Source organism: Talpa europaea (assembly GCF_964194135.1).
Source record: "Talpa europaea genome assembly, chromosome: 12".
NCBI classification, from domain to species: domain Eukaryota; kingdom Metazoa; phylum Chordata; class Mammalia; order Eulipotyphla; family Talpidae; genus Talpa; species Talpa europaea.
In genome coordinates, this window is record NC_140079.1 from 4,484,038 (window position 1) to 4,504,562 (window position 20,525).

General features: G+C 42.3%; 2 protein-coding genes across 2 annotated transcripts; both read right to left on the reverse strand.

The window, feature by feature from the left end:
* Nucleotides 1-6,456: 6,456 nt before the first annotated feature.
* Nucleotides 6,457-7,568, reverse strand: LOC311180636 (olfactory receptor 7A10-like; the record flags this gene model as incomplete). Its single annotated transcript, XM_084248553.1, has 2 exons — nt 6,457-7,437; nt 7,539-7,568. 2 exons carry the CDS (start codon nt 7,566-7,568, stop codon nt 6,457-6,459), a joined length of 1,011 nt encoding a protein of 336 aa, XP_084104679.1.
* Nucleotides 7,569-17,407: 9,839 nt separating this feature from the next.
* On the reverse strand, nt 17,408-18,247 carry LOC311180637 (olfactory receptor 7A10-like; the record flags this gene model as incomplete). The annotated part of the gene is made up of 1 exon (XM_084248554.1): nt 17,408-18,247. The coding sequence occupies one exon, from the start codon at nt 18,245-18,247 to the stop codon at nt 17,408-17,410; it is 840 nt and encodes a 279-aa protein (XP_084104680.1).
* Between the last annotated feature and the right edge of the window lie 2,278 nt (nt 18,248-20,525).

The window sequence follows — 20,525 nt, forward strand, 5'->3', positions numbered from 1 at the left end:
CTTACTGCTCCCCTCAAACCTGCTTTTTCTACAGGCGGGTATGCGCCCTACCCTATGGAGCAGATCCTAGCCGTCCCCGCACGGGAAAGAAATCTTACCTTTCAAGTCCCTGTTCGGGCGCCACTTGCCGGGCACCAGCCTCCGACAAAACGTCTTGTCAGGGGTTCCTGAAAGGATGAGACGGCATCGGCGAAAACGAAAGAACTGAAACTTAAGGGCTGAGGGGAAGGGGATGAGGTAGAATGAGGAGACACTGACACTTGGTGAGGTGCTAGTATTTTCTGCCGAGAGAGTCAGTAGGTCTTTTTTTATTCATTATTAGTAATAATAATAAGAAAATACATTATCATGTGTAAAGCAAAAACAATTAGTATATTATGTTTTCCATAGACTACTGGCCCCTACAGGTCTCAGCTAAATGACAGCTTTTAAGGTTAATAAATAATAAACCAGACCTAACATTAAAACTACTTATTTTTTTATTTAGACAATTATTTAAAACAGTAAATAACCGCCAGTACATTTCTATTAGCTAAAGCCTAAGCATTAAAAAATTATTTTATTTACATGACCTTTGGCCGGAGGCCAACTGTTGTTTAGCTATCAAAACTTTTTCTACCTAGAAATTCCTTAACTCAAATAACTTCATATTAAAAACTTTCCCAAAAAACTTCAAAAAAAAAACAAAATAAAAAAACCTACTATAATTATTGTATTATAATGCTTGTCAGGCATGTTCAATAACTTGTCTCCCATTGTCAAGTGAGCCAAACAGCCCAACAACTAATTTTTAAACAAATAATTTTTTATGTTATTTACTTACAGTATGCTAATATATATAATTTATTGGCTAATATACTTTTTAATAATTTTTTTTTCTATGACCAAAAACAAAAAACAAAAAAATGCCAGATCTTCAGCCCCACGGTGTGAGGCCTTTTTCTTTGCTGCTTGTCAGTATCCTATCTGGCTGGAGCAACAAGGCCTCCTGCAGCATGACATGATACCCTGATCCTCAAGGCACAAATATTTGGGGGGCACAGACACCCCATATGCCCAATAGTGTCATTCCACTCTAATTAAGCAGAGAACTGAGTTCCTTTATATAAAACCTTAGACACCACACTCCTTGTTGTCATGGCACTTTTGCAAAAGCAAATAGGAATTTCTTTATTTGCTTTTATAGTGATGTGACTGCCCAGCCTTATGTTGAAACGTCAGAAGGAAATGACTCTTCCCTACCAGCTAAATATGCAGTTCTGAAGACGAAAGATTTTTGTAACTGCCACACTCACTCTGAAGCCTGAGCACCTGCACGGCCTCCCAAAGATTAGGCAGGTGTTCTGCTTAGCAGCGCAGGGAAGTGCTAACGTGCTCGCTGCTGCCAGCACCCGGCACTGCCACAGAAATTGACTCCTGACACCAGGCGTCACCTTCCTTACAAGTCACTGTCCTCATCCCTGGTAGGATTATTGAGCAACCTCTATATTATGCACACACCGCACTGCCACAGCAGGAGAAGTAACACCAAGTGAGGGTCTCCCTTTGCTTTTCTAGCAGCCAGAGGAAGGGCTTGTAGTGACCTGTGACGACTCGTTTCAGTACTGAAAAATCTTTTGGAAGACAATAATTTTTCCTTCACTTTCCTGACCTTTTTTTTAAAAAAAAAAAAAAAAGATTTTATTCATGCATACAAGAACTAGGGTACAGGCCGGATGTGTGGGAGGGTGAGAGGATTCAGCAGAGACAGAGTGGGGAACAGAACCTGCAGATTGACTAAATGCATTCCTGATGGGAGCAGCAGGGGAGACAGGAGAGGTCTGCAGTGCTGTGTAGGTATCTCCGTGGCTGGCCAGGATTGAACCCGTGCTGCATGGTCTGCAGACAGCTTCACAGCACTGCGCTCAACCACCTGTGCCACCAGGGAGGCCCCTTTGATGCCACACAACACACCCGTGCCAGGTCTCTATGCAAGTTGGGCATATTCTTAGAAATAACATGGTGTCACAACACACAATCTAATGGCACGCGGGCTTGGACTAATAGCTTCTCTCCGTCCACCAGATGTGTCCTAACCAGCTGTGCCTCACGTTGAACTTGATATGTCTCTGTGGGTGTGGAACAAGAGATGATGGACCTCAACACCCCAGGTTCTTTGTATGACTTTAATTGTCAGAATTAAGCTGTGCAAATATATCCTCCCTGTAGTAGGCTGTCTTAGTGTTGTAGTGCTGTTTTCTTGTGCTGCAGAGAAGCATTTTGGTTGATACAGTCCCAGTTATTCATGTTCCCCTTTGTTTCCCTTGCTGCTGGAGATGAATCCACAAACACATCTGAAATTTATATTGTAGAATGTTTTGCCCAAGTTGTCTTCTGTGTGTGTTATGGTTTGGGTCTTACATCAAAGTCTTTTATTCATTTTGAATTGATTTTTGTGTGTTTTGAGATAGAGTCATCTAGTTTCATTCTTTTTCAAGAGTGTCCAGTTTTCCAATGTCATTTCCTGAAGAGGCTCCTTGCTCTGGTGTATGTTCTTGGCTCCTATTTTGTACAGTAAATATTCCCGTAAGTCTGATTTATTGTTGGATCTTTGTTCTATCCCATTGGTCTCTGTGTCTGTTATCATTTCTGACCATTTTAATTATCCAGTATTGTTTTGATTACTATAACTTTATAGTATTGTTTGAAGCCTGCTATTGTAATAGTATTTCCCTTTCTGGTCAGAGTTGCTTTGCTTTCCTGGGTCTTTGGTGAATCCATATGAAAGTCAGTAATGTGTGTTTTATACCTTAAAGGTGCCGTGGATAATTTCATGTGTTGCATTGACTCTGGGTAGTGCTTTGATTCTTCCAGTCCATGAGCAAGAATAACTTTCCATTTCTTTGTGTCTTTCTCTGTTTCTTTTAACAGTGTCTGATAGTTTTCCTTATACAGGCCCTTCACATCCTTTGTTAAGTTTACTAACTAGGTATTTAACTTTTGTTTATTTTGGTGTGATTGTAAATGGGATCATTTTCTTATTTTTTTTCCCTTTCTAACTCATTGTTCATATATAGGGAGAAGCTGGATTTGTTTGTGTTTATTTCCTGCCACTTTAACTGAACTGGTTTATTATTTCAGTTAGATCCAACGTCCATGTATGCTGAAAAGCCTAAAAACTGGACATGAATGAAACTCATCCTAAAATTAAAAAAAAAGCTTTTTATAGCATTTATTTCTCAAAATATCCATCTGAAATCCGGTTTATATTTCCCACACTATTAGACACAAGAGAATAGATTTAGGTACATCTTTTATAAAAACAACATAAGACAGCAATTGAAGCATGTGTAATCTGATTTCTTATGGCTTCTCTAATAATTGTACATATTATTTTATAATGTAAAATAACTTCATTATTCACTTTGAAACATTAGTTAATTTTAACATGATGCTAATTATTAAAGGAGATACTCCCATTAAATTATTTTCCATTTCCTTTGAGTTTAGCCTTTTATTTTTTATTTTTATTTTTTTTAACTTTTTTTTTTTGAGAGGCATGTATTTCTATTTATTTATTTATTTATTTGTTTGTTTATTTATACATGCACTGGGTACAGTCAGAAGCGCGGGAGGGTGAGAGAATTCACCAGAGCCAGAGCGGGGAGCAGAGCAGGCAGAAGGACCGAAGTACACTGCTGAGGGGAGCAGCGGGTGGCAGGAGAGGTCTGCGCGCCATGTGGGACCCTCCTCTGGTGGCCGGGGAGCAGCCGAGGATTGAACTGGCGCTGCAGAGGCTGCAGGCAGCTTCACAACCCAGCACTCAACCGCTGCACCACCGGGGAGGCCCGCCTTTTATTTTTTAAATTGAAGTAACCTTGCATTATATCATTATATAAATTTCAGGTATGCATGAATATTAATCAACGTATGTATACGTGACATAAAGTTCCCTACTAAATGTTTAACTTTATCTCTCATTATACCATTGTCCTCGAGTTTCTGATTAACCACCTCCCTTCTCCCATCTTTCTGTTCACCACTAATTGTTCTCGTGTAGCCCAAAAGTATATTTCGTTTTATTGACATGATCTGTTTATTTGTTTTCTTAATCACGTCTGAGTGAAACCATGTGGTATTTGGCTTTCTCTATTTGGCTTATTTCAGTAAGGATAATTCTGTTGTTATCCTTCTGTTGTTGCCAGTGGCACAATGTGATCTTTTTAATACCTAAATAGTATTCCATTATCTACATGTACCACATCTCTTGTCCTCTGTTGATCACTTGGATTGTTTCTACCTTGGCCATTGTAAAAACCACTGCAGTGAACATGGGAGGCACACAACTCTTCAATTAGTGATTTTTGTGTGTATTTTCCAGATAATACTCAGAAATGACACAAATGGATCACAGGGAATTTATATTCTTAAATTGTTGAGGGAATTACATACAGATTTCCATAACAGATGCACAAGTTTACATCAACATTACCTAAGTGTTTCCTCTTCTGGCCTGGGGCCCTGTGAGCTCAAGTGACCAGCACAAGAAAGGAAACTTCCACCCTCTACCAGAGTGAGGAAATCAGAGTTTCTAGGGGAGCCCAGATGGCTTCATAATGGATTCCAGAACAGAGAGAAGGACGGTGGGACAGAGAACACAGCACTTCTTTGCAAAGTATCAAGCAGACTTGCAGCATTTGCAACCAGTGTCCCTCAGTGGACAGCAGGGCTGGTGGCTGTGGTGGTCATTGCCTAGGGTCATTTTCTCTGGCCACAGCGGTGCAATGGGCACACAGCCCACGAAGGTGGCCCCTTCATATCCAGGCTAGCTGAGTCCAGAAATGGAACCCAGTGGACTCGACCAAGCTCCAGTCACCAGGAGACTCAATCCATGGCAGAAACAACTATAGAGAGGTGTGGAGGGAGGTGTGGACAACTGAGGACCAATTGGAGCTTCTATGGACAAAGGGGAGGAGGTGGAGGTGACAGAGTTCACTTCTCAACAAACTGAGACAACACTTAAGTCCCAGACTCCCCACTCCCCACCTCACCCCCAGGTCAACTAGAAGAGAAACAATCAAAACTGACCCCGAGCACTCCAGCTCTAAAACTGGAATGAGGTGACATAAATACTTAGAAATCAAGGAACATCAAGCACAGAAGGAAGAAAAAGTAACAGAACAGAAGTTCTGGCTCATAAATACAGGAGAGAGAAGCAGGGGAGTCCCAATGACGTGGAGCAACAACATTAAATACACTCGTGAGTTTTGGGAGGTGACTCAGGGCAGAGGGGCAGCTGCGAGACCTTGGAAAGTAGATCAAAGCACCAGAGAGTCGTCACCAAAGAACTGGACAATATTAAGAGAACACAAATCACTTCAGAAATATGGGGTCCAAGTGTAGAAATCAGCCAATTAGGAAAACAGAGAGAAATAAGACAGACATAGGACAAATAAGGAAATGCTACAAAGAATGTCAGACTCAGTGAAGAGTGGACACATAAGAATAGTGGGTGACCCAGAAGATGAAGAGGCAAGAGAGGAGGGATGCTTTTCAAAATAATCACAGCTGAGAATTTTCCAAACCTAAAGAATGAAATAAGCATGAATGTGCAGGATGTAGCGATAACGCTCAAATTTCAAAGTGAAAATGACCTTCACTGTGACATCCCACTGTTGAATTATAAAAAGTCAGAAAAAGGAGAAGAATTTATAGGAGGCCTGGAAAAAGAGAGAATTGCAAATGCATCTAAATTGGGCTTTCCTCAGATTTTTCCCCAGTCACTCTCCAGGACAGTAGAGGAATTGATGTGCTCATAATCCTAAACACAAGGACTTCCCGCCAAGAATACTCACCCTGCAGAATTTTTCAAATATGAATGTGAATAAAAGCTTCCCCAGACAGAGAAGCCCATGGAGTTGATCACCATCAGCTCTGCCTGCCTGAAATAAAAGCTGAAATAGGGTTCTTCTACAAGAAAGAAAAAATGAAACACAAATCCTGAGCAAAATGACATCACCAGGAATATTATGGGTTGACAACAAAGCACTGAAAGCAGGAAGGAAGTTACAGAATTAGGGACAGCTGAGGATTAGCCCTGGATGCTCGTGGATAGTTTGATATGACAAGAGTTTTCTGCAGATAATCATAAATTGCTTGTTTTTACATGATGCAGTTGTACATTTTTTCCTCCATTTCTTTTTATTATTTTGTAGGTACCCAATTTCCTCCTTTAAACATTTTACTAAAGAAAAATTCACTCTCATGATGCTTTTGGTAATACAGAAGCCAGTACACAAAAGAGTAAAAAATAATTAAGGAAACACGGAAAACAAATTCATAATGTATAAAAAACTGATATCAAACTGCACGTAAGAAAAACCACAGATTATTACTACCTGATGAAAGGATCATGACTCAGTCCACAGACTTTAGGCCTGCTGTTCCCGACCAGAAAATCTGAGGAAACAGCCACTGTCACGTTGGGGTTGCTCTGCAGCTGAAGAGCCTCCCCAGGGCCTGCTTTATGTCCCTGTTTCTGAGACTGTAGATGAAGGGGTTCAGCATGGGGGTGACCACCGTGTACATCACAGAGGCGATTGCACTGTCCCTGGAGTCCTGGGTAGCAGCAGAGCTGAGGTACACGCCGAGCGCCGTCCCGTAGAACAGGGAGACCACGGAGAGGTGAGACCCGCAGGTGGAGAAGGCTTTGTACCTGCCGCTCGCTGAGGAGATTTTCAAAACAGAGGACACAATCTTAGAGTAGGACAAAAGGATGCCACTGAGAGGAATTATCGCCACAACCCCCACTGCTAAATACATCACCAGCTCATTGAGGAAGGTGTCAGAGCAGGCAAGCTGGATCACCTGGTTCAGTTCACAGAAGAAGTGAGGGATTTGCACCTTTGAGCAAAAGGACAGTCGCAAAACCATTAAGCTGTGTAACAGAGCATGCAGAAGACTGAACACCCAGGATGCAAGAAGCAGGAGGCCACAGAACTGGGGGTTCATGATGACCGTGTAGTGCAGGGGATGGCAGATGGCCACAAACCGGTCATAGGCCATGACTGTCAAGAGGAAATTGTCTACACCTACATAAAATGTGAAGAAAAACACCTGGCTGAGACAGCCCGCGTAGGTTATGGCTTTGTTCTGTGTCTGGATGTTGAGCAGCATCTTGGGGACGGTGGTGGAGGTGAAGCCCATGTCGGCAAAGGACAGGTTGGCCAGGAAGAAGTACATGGGGGTGTGCAGGTGGGGGTCCGTGACGATGGCCAGGATGATGAGGAGATTCCCAGTGAACATGACCAAATACATGGACAAGAATGCCCAGAAGAGGAGGGGCTGCAGCGAGGCCTCTTCTGAGAGCCCCAGGAGGGTGAACGCTGTGGTGTGGGTTTGGTTTCCTGGCCCCAGGTCGCTGGTGAGCCTGGGGGATGGAGACAGAAGTGATGTCAACTTAACCACAGCAGAGCAATCAAGCAATGAGTTTAAATGTGGTGATTTCATTTTAAAACATTCAGTTAATAAATTACATTTATAGTGCTAGTGCCTCTTACCTGGATTTTCAAGGCGTTTGAATGGCCCATCTTCTCCTCCTGCTGAAAATAATTAGCTATTCTTAAAACCAATGCAAACATTTTCCAATTCAAAATTTTCTTTGAAAATTTTCTGAGATTTTCTTTTAAATACGTTTTACCAACGATATTATCCAAATATTGTTGGAATCATGGAGAAAAAAAACTGAAAAACCCTAGCCCTAGGGCCTTCCTTATGGCCTGGGGTTAAGTCTCAGGCTATCACCCAGGCATCCTGAGTTTGCTCTCCAGCCAGGGAGATGACCCACATGGTGTAGCAGACCTCTCCTCTCTCCCTGCTGCTCCCCTCAGCAGTGTTTTTCAGTAGAGCCGCCTGTCTTGCTCCCCAGTCTTGTCTCTGGTGAGTCCTCTCACCCCTGCACCTCTGGCCTACACCCCAGGTTTTCTATGCATAAATAGTAAAAAAAAAAATTTAAAAAACTCCAAAATATCCTAGCCCCAACAAAGTTTTCTTCTAAAAATATGTGTGGTCTCATTAAATAATATTCAAATGGTGATTATTATTTTTAAGTAAAATAATGGAGTTGGATGAAGAGGTAGTCTCAGGAGGAAACTTGTATAATCTCTTCCAATAAGGAGACTTTAAACAAAAAAATCTGAAATCAACGAGATTGTTTTTTAAATAATAAATTTTATTTTTATATTCCCCATACAATTGCAACCCCCTTATTTTGACCCCAATCCCTCCCCTCCCGTCCCCCCCCAAAAAAAAGTGTCTCTGGTTCATAGTTTTTTGTTGATTTTGATTTTCACTTTTTTATAGTTATTCATTTTCCTGGTCCCTTATTTAAGTTTTCTAGATTCCTGCTATGAGTGAGACCATCCGGTATTTTTCTTTTTCTTTCTGGCTTATTTCGCTGAGCATGATCCCTTCCAGCGCCATCCATTTTGCTGCAAATTGCATGAGTTTATCTTTTTTGAATGCTGAGTAATATTCCATGGTGTATATGTACCACATCTTCTTGATCCAGTCATCTATTTTTGGGCATTTGGGCTGTTTCCAAAGCTTAGCTATTGTAAACAGTGCTGCTATAAACATAGGGGTGCAGGTGCTCTTTGGGATTGGTGTTTCTGTGTCCTTTGGGTAAATACCTAGGAGTGGAATTGCTGGATCATATGGAAGCTCTATGTTTAGTAGGTCCAGAAATCCCCACACAATTCTCCACAGTGGTTGGACCAGTTTGCACTCCCACCAACAGTGCAGGAGAGTTCCTTTTTCTCCACAACCTCGCCAACATTTGTTGTTGCTATTTTTTTTAATATGTGCCATTCTCACTGGTGTAAGATGGTATCTCATGGTAGTTTTGATTTGCATTTTCCTGATTAAATAACTAGACATAAGACCTGAAACCATAAAATACATAGAAGGAAATATAGGCGAAACATTACGGGATATGCACATCAAAGACATCTTTACAGACACATCACCCAAAGCAGTGATAGTGAAGGCAAAGATAAACAGCTGGGACTACATCAAATTAAAGAGCTTCTGCACAGCAAAAGAGACAATAACAAAAACAAAGAGAAACCCCAGCAACTGGGAGAACATTTTTGCACCCAACACTAATGATAAAGGACTGATCACAAAAATCTGCAAAGAGCTGATGAGACTCAACAACAACAAAGAAAATAACCCAGTCAAAAAATGGGCAGAAGAGCTAAAAAGAAACTTCTCTGAAGAGGAAATGCAAATAGCCAACAGGCATATGAAAAAATGTTCAACGAGATTTTTTATATGAAGGCCATATCACCTGGCAACAATATATGCATGAAAAGAACATTTGGCTTTGGGGAAATACCAGAAAATGATGTCAGTACAGGGGGTTCCTGGCAGTGTTACAGAAGCAGAAGTTGGGGTTGACAGGAGGGGGCCCTCCAGGTAGGGGGTGGGATGAGAGAGGTTGGCAGTACATCCTGATGCCTTGGAAGTTCCCACATGAGACATTGTATATTTGCTGAGTTTCTACAGTGTAGATCGTGTTACATGTGCTTTACCTAACTGTGAGTGTTATGTATCACATCTATAAATTTTCCATAATTTAATCCCTCCATAAACTATAATGTCTTTTCCTTTCCTTATATTTCATCTCAATTCTGAGTATTTGATTATAGAAGACAGCTTCAACGTGGGACAAATGTCTAATGTGCTTTACTTTACCTGTCATAAGGGGTTTTTTCCCTTATTTTGCCACACACACTCACACACACACATACACACACAACACCCTTTCTGATCATGATTAGGGCATTTTGTCCTGTGCATTGAGGCTGAGGTGAGAATTGGAAATCACATCTCTACGGACAATGAAAATAGGAAGTGGTTTACTTTGCAAAGAATCAGCTCTCCAGAAATGTATTAAAGAAAGTTGTTATTTTCCTCTGCATTTTAAGACACTGGATGCCTAAAAACTAAGAACTTTGGCCTGTACCTTTATTTATTCGTATTTATTTGTAACCGAGAAAATCCGGGGTACCCCCAGCAGGTATTGCCACCATAGTGCACCCACACCCACTCACTCATATTCCACCACCTCAGACCGTTGTGCTTCCTTCCTGCCTGTTCTTCTGCTTCCCCCGGCTTCCCCCCTTGGTGTCTCAGCTCTGTAGTCAGCCATCAAGGCTTAGATTCCCAGCTTGTTAATCTGTTAGTTACTTTTATTCCACATATCAGTCACACCCTCTGATATTTATCTTTCTCATGACTTATTTCCCAGCATTATGACTTCAAGCTCCATCCATGTTGCCACAAGTGGCATAGCTTATCCTTTTTGATTGCTCAGTAGTATCCATGGTGTGTATATACTGTATCTTCTTGATCTGCTCATATGTTAGGATGTTTCAGCTATAATATATAGTGCTGCCATAAACATGGAAGAGCAATTTTTCTTTCAAATTATTTTTTTGAATTTTTAGGACAAATGCCTGAGTGTAATTATTGGGTCATGGTGGCAGACCCAGGTTTACTGAGATACGTCCTCATTGCTCTCTGTAAGGGCTGGACAAGGCTGCCCTCCCCTCCCAAGGCAAGTGTGGCCCACTGCCCTGCATCTGAACAGCATCCTGTCAGGGTCAGTTCCTTTGCACGGTCTGCCTCCTGGCAGGCCCCAGTTATCCTCAACTCTGACTGGAATAAGCTTATTGGGAGATAAATGAATAGATGAATGAATATAATAGTGTTTAATAGCACAAGTGTCAGGGTCTTAATTTTTTGAGGAGTTTGGTGATGTTTCTCCTAAATATGTGTTTTCCAGAGGAGACACCTAGATGGTCAGCAAGCACATGAGGAGGTGCTCAGGATCACTCACCAGGGAAATGCAAATCACACCAGGAGCTGTCACCTCACAGCTGCTGACAGAGCTCCCAGGGAGATGACCAAAGTGGGAGTGGGTTTCAGAGAACCCTAGATGCTGTCGTGGACTAATATACTGCTGCAGCCACAGTAGACAAGCAAACAGTGGCACCTCAAAATAACAAAATAGTCTCCCCCGTGATCTGTTCATACATGTACAAAGGCAATGAAAACAGGACATCGAAAAGCTATCCACCCCCTGTTTATTGAGAAAAAGTTAGGAAAAAACCTATGAGTCTATCAGTGGATGAATAAAGAAAATAATGTGTACATGTATAGATATAAAAGTATATTCACAATACATGTATACAATTTGCTCTTAATTGTCCAATGAATATACATGGATTATCTAAAACATATAATGTGTAATACATGCACAGGATAGTGTGTTGTTATAATACATTCTATATAGTAAAATATCAAATAATATCCAGTCAAGAGAAGGAAGGACACCCTGCCCTTTCTGACAACCTGAGCACCTAAGAACGTTGTGCCACGTGACACAAGTCAGAGAACTACAAACACTGGACATGACTTCCATGTGTGCTCCTAAAACAGACTTAAATAGCTTCCATGGACCACGGTGGGGAATTTGGAAGAGGCTGTTTGAGGACACAAACTTGAAACTGGTTGATGAATAAGGTTCTGGAATCTACCCCATTGTGACAGAGTCAACAGTATTTTCTTACAACATTCAAAGTTATCAGGAGATTATGTCTTAATAATTTTGTGACAAACATAAATATTAATTGTGTGTATAGATGGAGGTGTCAGCTAGTGCTCCAGGGGTCATCATATTGCAATATATAAATATATGAAATCAACATGTTTTTCTCCAACATTCACATTGTTTCATGTCAATCAAATCTCAATGTCTCCTCACTTTTGGAATCATAAAAGTGAGGAGACATAGTAATGCGGGAAAGCAGATGTGACGTGAACACAATGTGTGTAATATATTATTACCACTAAGAATGCAAGAAACAGCCGATGTTTCAATACATAGTGGGACACAATAGATCGACTGAGGCCCACACAAAATGGAAAGCTTTTCAACATTTTGCCCACAGGCCTGTGTATATGTGGGAGAATTAAGTGCAAAACACTTATTTTGAAAAACTCCAATTCTGTTTGAGTATTTGGATAACAAATCAGAATAAAAATTCGAGCCCTACGTAAATAAATTGTAGGAATGAGCATAATTTGTAATTGAAAAAGCAAAATTCTAACAAGGAAAACTAAGCAGATTTGCCGGAAATAGAGTGGTTGCAGAGTAAAACTCCTTAGTCTCCCCCAACTGACATAGAAGAAAAAGTATTACTTGTGTGAGCAACTCATATAGTGGACACACTACACACTGTTCCTCTCCTCAGCTGCTCTGTGGGGTCATCTGCCTCCATTGGTCTGGCTCTTTCTAATACAGATCACCTGCTCACACACCCCATCCTAAAACTGAGCCCACACGTCAGGGCTGACCCCATCACATTTAATACTTCATTTTCCTGCTGCCTTAACTCCAGACCTTCTTGGCTGTGTCCTAATGTTGCTGGAACCATTTACGCCCCCTCCACTCCCCCCTCAGACTCATCCTAACAGATTTTCCATCCTGTCTCTTCACTGTCAGCAAAATCTCTGTATTGTTGAGAGCAGTGGACAGTTTTGAGTCTCAAATTAAGTAAATTAATTATAAATTGATGAACAGTCAAGCAAGAGAACAAGGGAACCTCTTGTCCCTGGCCTGGTTTGATCTCTGTGACCTGAGGCAGAACTTCTCAGTTTGCATTTTCCCTGGATCTGTCCCAACTGCCTGCTGGGCTCTGAGACTCACCTGGGTGGGGGCTGTGAGGGGGGCTTCTCCATGTAGCATGTGAGTCCCTCCTGGACGCTTGAGGATGGATCTGGGCTGTGTCACAGACAGGATCTCAGGAGGGCGCCAAGGGCTGGTGTCTGGGCAGAGGTCGGGCTCCACAGACAGGAATCATGTCCTCTCCAGTCCCGAGTTGGACAGTCTGAGGGACCGAGGGAGACAGGGTATTTACCGCCCTCCACGCGGTCTCATTAGCCACACCTCACTCTCCTGCTCCAAGCTCTGAGCTCATGATTTCCCTGTGGACACTGCACTGGACCAAGGAAAGTTTCTTAATGATTCACTGATCCCGAGAGACTAGATTAGATGTCAAGTGCATCCAGTTGTCATTACTCCTTTTGCATGAACCCCTGCACCCCCCAGAGATGTTGCCAACCAGAACTCTATTGTCACTCTGTATTCAGTTTTCTAAATGTGTGTCCCAGGAACCATCTAGACTTGTTGTCCTGGATCATCAAGGCACAAATGTGTTGGGGGCACAGACACCCCCTATATGTCCAATAATGCTATTCCTCTCTCACAGCAGAGAACCGAGTTCCTCTATATGAAACCTTAGACACCACACTCCTTGTGTTCATGGCACTCTTGCAAAAGTAAATAAGAACCTCTTTTTTATTTTTTATTTTATTGTGATGTGACTGCAGCAGCCTTATGTTTGAATCTCCAGAAGGAAACAACGGTGTTCCTAACCAGCTAAATATGCAGGGCCAAAGAGTAAAGATTTTGTAACTGCCACCCTCACTCTGAAGCCCGTGCACCTCCTCAGCCCCCCAAGAACTTAGCAGCACAGGGAAGGGCTAATAACCTGCACCGCTGCCAGCTCGGGGGCGGCTCCAACAGAAGACCTCTCCTGTCACGGGCGTCACTATCCTCTCAGGTCACCATCCTCATCTCCAGCTGCAGTTTTGAGTTGTCTGAGCAACCTCTAAATCATGCCCGTATTTCACAGCCAATGCAAGATCCATGACAGCCCCGAGGAGGCAGGAGCAGACATGACAAGGATGTCCAAGTGAGGGTCTCCGATTGGTTTCTAGCAGCCAGAGAAGGGCTTGTAGTGACCTGTGACAGACTCGTCTCAGTACTGAAAGTTCCTCTTTAGGAGACAATCGACTTTCCTTAACTTTCCTGTCTTTAATGTCCACTGTGTGGCCACACAACTCAACAGGGATGTTCTCACACCTGTACCAGGTCTATGCAAGTTAGGCACATTCTGGGAAATAACTCAGTGTTACATCAGGCCACCTAATGGCCCTCCGGGCTTGGACTAACAGCCTCTCTCCGTCCACCAGATGTCCCCTAACCAGCTGGGCACCTCACGTTGGACTTGACACGTCTCTGTGGGTGTGGAACAGGAGAGGAAGAAACTCAACAGCACAGTTACTCTTTATTTCTTTAATGGTCAGAGTGATGATGTACAGATATCACCTTCCCTTACGTACACAGTCTTAGTGCTGCAGTGCTGTTTTCTTTTACTGTACGGAGCATTTTGACTGATATAGTCCCAAGTATTTATATTCTCCTTTGCTTCCCTTGCTGCTGGAGATGAATCCACAAACACGTCTGAAATTTTTATAGCAGAGAGTTTCCCAAGTTTTCTCATATGTGTTAAAATTTTGGGTCTTATATCAAAATTTTATTCATTTTGAATTGATTATTCTGTGTTTTGAGAAAGTCATCTAGTTTCATTATTCTGCGTGTGTGCCCAGTTTTCCCAAAACCATTTACTGAAGAGGCTCCTTGCTCTGGTGTATGTTCTTGGCTCAAATTTGTAGATTAAATGTTCCTGTAAGTCTGGTTTGTTTCTGGGTCTTGATTCTATCCCATTGGTCTCTGTGTCTGTTATAGTTCCCTGACCATTTATTTATCCAGCATTGTTTTAATTATCATACCTTTATAGTGTAGCTTGAAATCTGCTATTGTAATAGGGACATTTGATTTTTCATTTTTTGTCAGAGTTGCTTTGCTATCCAGGGTCTTTTCTGGTTATATATAAAGTTCAGGTATGTATGTTTTATTTCTTAAAATGTGCCATTGAAAAATTCAGGTGAATGTGTTGACTCTGTAGACTGCTTTGTGGAGGATGTTCATTGTGGCCACATTGACTCTTCCAATCCTTTCACAAGAAATAACTTTCTATTTCTTTGTGTCATTATTATTTCTTTGACAGAATCTTATAGTGTTCTTAATTCAGGCCCTTCACATCCTTTGTTAAGTTTGCTAACTAGGTATTTAACTTTTATTTGTTTGGTGTGGTTGTAAATTGGATCATTTTCTAACTTTTTCGTCCTCTAACTATTGTTAGTGTATATATGGGAAGGCCGCTGATATGTTTGTGTTTATGTCCTGCCACATTAACTGAACGGGCTTATTGTTTGAGTGAGAGCCAACATCTATGTATCCTGAAAACCCTAAAAACTGGACATAAATAGAACTCATCCTAAAATAATGAACACTATATACAGGCATTTATTTCTGAAAACATCCATCTGAATATTGGTTTGTTATTCCCACAATGTTATATGGAAGAAAACAGACTTAAGGCCATCTTTTTAAAACATAATTTAAGAAAGCAGTTGAATCTCGCGAATCTCCTGTATATTCTGTATAGAGGGACCCCTGCCGCATGTATGCTAAATTTCTTATTGCTGCTCTAAATCAGTAATTTTGCATTATATGTTAAAATGCATCATAGCCTCGTTATTCACTTAGAAATGTAAATTAATTGTAATACAAAGCTATTAATTAAAGGAACACTCCCATTAAATTCTTTCCATTTCTTTTGAGTTCAGTTTTTAATTTTTAAAATGAAGTAATGTTGCATTATAACCTTATGTATTTTTCTGGTATACATGATTATTAATCCACATGAGTATATGCAACATTTAGTTCACTGCTAAATGTTCAAATTTATCTTTCATTATACCGCTGTCCTCTATCTGATTTAACCACCTCCCTTCCCCAATCTTGCTGTTAGCCACTAATTATTCTTACATAGTCCAAAAGTGTATTTTGTTTTATGGACATGATCTGTTTGTTTTCTTTATCACATGTGAGTGAAATCGTATGGTATTTGACTTTCTCTGCTTGGCTTATTTCAGTAAGGATAATTCTGTTGTTTCCCTTCTGTTGTTGCAAATGGTGCAATTTCATCTTCTTAATATCCAAATAGTATTCCATTATCTCATAAACCATATCTTTATGCCCTGTTGTCAATCAGTTGGATTCATTCTACCTCTAGGCTATCGTAAATACCATTGCAGTGAACACGGGTGACACACAACTCTTTGAATAAGTGTTTATGGGGGTATTTTCCAGCTAAAAGCTCACAATGAGACAATTGGATCATAGGGAACTTATATTCTTAAATTTTGAGGGATTTCCATACAGCTTCCATAACAGATGCACAAGTTTCCCTTCCACCAACATTACATAAGTGTTTCCTCTTCCGGCGGGGACTCCTGTGAGCTCAGTGACCAGCACAGAACAGAAAATCTCCAGCCTCTACCAGAGTGAGGAGATCAGAGTTTTCAGGGGAGCCCAGATGGCTTCATAATGGATCCAGAGCACAGCAAAGGACAGTGGGGCAGAGAACACAGCACTCCTTGTAAAGTTTGAAGCAGACTTACAGCATTTGCAACCCGGGTCCCTCAATGGACAGCAGGGCTTGGGGCTGTGGTGTGGTCACTGCCTGTGCTCCAGCGGTGCAATGGGCACACTGAGCACATAAAGGTGCCCCCTTCATATCCAGGCCAGCTGAGTCCAAGATGGAACCCTGTGGACTAGACCCAGCTCCAGTCATCAGGAGACTCAATCCGTGGCAGGAGCGACCAAAAGAAGGTGGGGAGGGAGGTGAGGAAAAATGAAAATCACTTGGAGTTTCTGTGGAGGGGGGGGTGGAGGTGACAGAGTTCACTTCTCAACAAATTGAGACAACATTTAATTCCCAGACCCACGGTTTCCTCCACCTGAAGCCAAGGAAATTTAGAAGAGAAACAATCAACCTAACACACATCACCCCAGCTATACACCTGGAAATGAGGTGACATAAATAGTTAAAAATCAAGGAACATTTGAGCACAAGAAGGATAAAATAAGTAGCAGAACAAAAGTTCTGCTTCATACAGACAGGAGTGAGAAGCAGAGGAGTCTCGGCGAAGTCAATGAAACATTAAATACACCAGTGAGTTATAGAGGTGACTCAGGGCAGACAGGCAGCTGCGAGGCAGTAGAAAGAAGATAAAGGAACATGGGAGCGCCTCACCAAAGAGATGGACAGTATTAAGAGAACACAAAAGAGTCTCTGCATGTTCACAAAGACAGATCTAGAAAGTGTTTTAAAAAGAATTAAAATGCAAACAAAATAAATTCGGAAATGAGGATCCAGTTCTATAAAACACCCAATAAGGAAAACAGAGAGAAATAGACACAGACACAGGAAAAATAAGGAAATGCTGCCAAATATCCCAGCCTCAGGGAGAAGTGGACACATAACGACTTTTCAAAAAAATCATACCTGAAATTTTCCAACCTGAATAGTAATAATAAGCACAAATAACCAGGAAGTACTGTGAGCCCTGCTGCTCCCGACCAGACAATCTGAGGAAGCGGCCCCCCTCACGTTGGGGTTGCTCTGCAGCTGACGAGTCTCACCAGGGCCTGTTTTATGTCCCTGTTTCTGAGACTGTAGATGAAGGGGTTCAGCATGGGGGTGACCACCGTGTACATCACCGAGGCTGTTGCACTGTCCCTGGAGTCGTGGGTAGCAGCAGAGCTGAGGTACAAGCCAAGCCCCGTCCCGTAGAACAGGGAGACCACGGAGAGGTGAGACCCGCAGGTGGAGAAGGCTTTGTACCTGCCGCTCGCTGAGGAGATTTTCAAAACCGAGGACACAATCTTAGAGTAAGAGTAAAGGATGCCACTGAGAGGAATGATCCCCAGAATCCCCGTTGCTAAATATATCACCAGCTCATTGAGGAAGGTGTCAGAACAGGCAAGCTGGATCACCTGGTCCAGTTCACAGAAGAAGTGAGGGATTTGCAGCTGTGAGCAAAAGGACAGTCGCAAAACCATTAAGCTGAGTAATAGAGAATCCAAAAGACTTACCACCCAGGATGCAAGAAGCAGGAGGCCACAGAACGTGGGGTTCATGATGACCGTGTAGTGCAGGGGATGGCAGATGGCCACAAACCGGTCATAGGCCATGGCTGTCAAGAGGAAGTTGTCCAGTCCTCCAAAGTGCAAGGAGAAAAGCATCTGGCTGAGACAGCCCCTGTAGGTTATGGCTTTGTTCTGTGTCTGGATGTTGAGCAGCATCTTGGGGACGGTGGTGGAGGTGAAGCCGATGTCGGCACAGGACAGGTTGGCAAGGAAGAAGTACATGGGGGTGTGTAGGTGGGGGTCCGTGACGATGGCCAGGATGATGAGGAGATTCCCAGTGACCGTGACCAAGTACATGGCCAAGAATGCCCAGAAGAGGAGGGGCTGCAGCGAGGCCTCTTCTGAGAGCCCCAGGAGGGTGAAGGCTGTGGGGTGGGTTTGGTTTCCTGGCGCCAGGTCGCTGGTGAGCCTGGGGGATGGAGACAGAAGCGATGTAAACTTAACCACAGCAGAGCAATCAAGAAATGAGTTTGTTTCCACATCCTCACCTACATTTGTTGTTGCTTGTTTTTTACATATGTGCCATTCTCACTGGGGTAAGATGGTATCTCAATGTGGTTTGATTTGCATATCCCTGATTACAAGTAATGTTCAATATTTTTTCTATGCCTGCTGGGTATTTGCTTTTCCTCTTTGGAAAAGTCTCTTTTTTTCTCTTCTGCCCATTTTTTGACTGGGTTGTTGACTCTATTTTTGTTGAGTTTCCTCAGCTCTTTGTAGATCTTTGTGTTCTCTCCCTTATCATTCGTATTGTGTGCAAAAATTTTCTCCCAATCTGTAGGCCTTCTCTTTGTTTTTGTTAAAGGAACTCTCCTGCACTGCTGGTGGGAGTGAAAACTGGGCCAATCACTATGGAAAGCTGTGTGGAGGTTCCTCAACCTGCTAAAGAAGGAGCTTCCATATGATCCAGCAATTCACTCCTATGTATCTACCCCAAAGGACACAAAAATATTATTCCAAAGCACCTATGCACCCCTATGTTTATTGCAGCACTATTTACAGTATGTAAGCTATGGAAAGAACCCAGATGCCCCAAAATAGCCAACTGGATCAAGAAGATGTGGTACATATACACAATGGAATATTACTCAGCAATCAAAAAAGATGAACTCATGCAGTTTGCAGCAACATGGGTAGAGCTGGAAAGGATCATGCTCTTGAAATAAGCCAGAAAGAAAATGAAAAATACAGAGTGGTTTCACTTACAGGATGAATGTACAGGATACAAATAAGGGGATCAGGGACAAAAGTTATTATAATAAAGTGAAAATCAATATTAACCAGCAACTATAAACTAGAGACATTCTGCAGGAGGGGAGAAGGTAGTTGGATCAAAACGGGTGGGAAGAGCACAAGGGACTGCGGTGATGGGACATGAGTCAATTGATGGTGGAAATTTCATGGGGACAGTAACTGAGATGAGAAAGCATACATTGAAAAAAATGAAGGATGATGTAAAAATACATAAAAATAAATAAAAATTTTAAAGTATAAAAAAAGAGTTTAAATGGCATGATTTTATTTTAATACATTCAGTTAATGTATTTCATCTCATCGAGATAGTACCTGTTATCTGAAATTTTCTTTATTTTTTTTAAAGATTTATTTATTTATACAAGAACAGGGGTACAGGCCAGATGCACAGGAGGTGAGAGGATTCACTGGAGACAGAGGGGGAACAGAACAGGCAGACTGACAAAACACACTGCTTAGGGGAGCAGTGGGCGTGACAGGAGAGGTCTGCTGTGCCATGTGGGACCCTGCCGGCCGTCCAGGATCAAACCGGCACTGCAGAAGCTGCGGACAGCATCAGAGTGCAGCGCTCAACTGCCTGCACCAACAGGGGAGGCCCTAAAATTTTCGTTTTTTTAAAGATTCATATATTTATACATGCAAGTGCTGGGGTACAGGCCAGAGATATGGGGGGTGAGAGGATTCACCAGAGACAAGAGTAGAGAGCAAATCAGGCAGATTGACTGAAATCCACTGCTGAGGGGAGCAGCGGGGAGATGGGAGAGGTCTGCTGTGCCATGTGGGTAGCTCCCTGGCCAGGGATCAAACTCATGTTGAGGTGGACATGGGTAGCTTGACAGTGCTGTGCTTAACCCTCTGCACCATCAGGGAGGCCCAATTAACCTGAAATTTTCAAGGCTATTCATTATTCACTTTCTCTTGATGCTGAAAATAATTAGCCATTCTTTCATCTAATCCAAACATTTTTCCAAGTCAACATTTCTTTGAAAATGTCCTAATATTTTCTTTTAAATACATTGGACCAATTACATTATCCAAATATTGTTGGAATCAAGGAGAAAAAGCAGTGAGACTACATTGAAAAATTCTAGCCCTAGGGCCACCCTAGCATCCTAGGGGTTAAGTCTCAGGCAACCACCAGGACTGCCTGAGTTTGATCCCCAGCCAAGGAGCTGACCCGCAAGGTGCGGCAGAGCTCTCCTGTCTCCCCTCTGCTCCCCGAAGCAGTGGCTTTCAGTAGCTCAACATGTCTTGCTCCCCATTCTTATCTCTGGTGAATCCTCTCACCCCCTGCACCTCTGGCCTGCACCCCAGTTTTTCT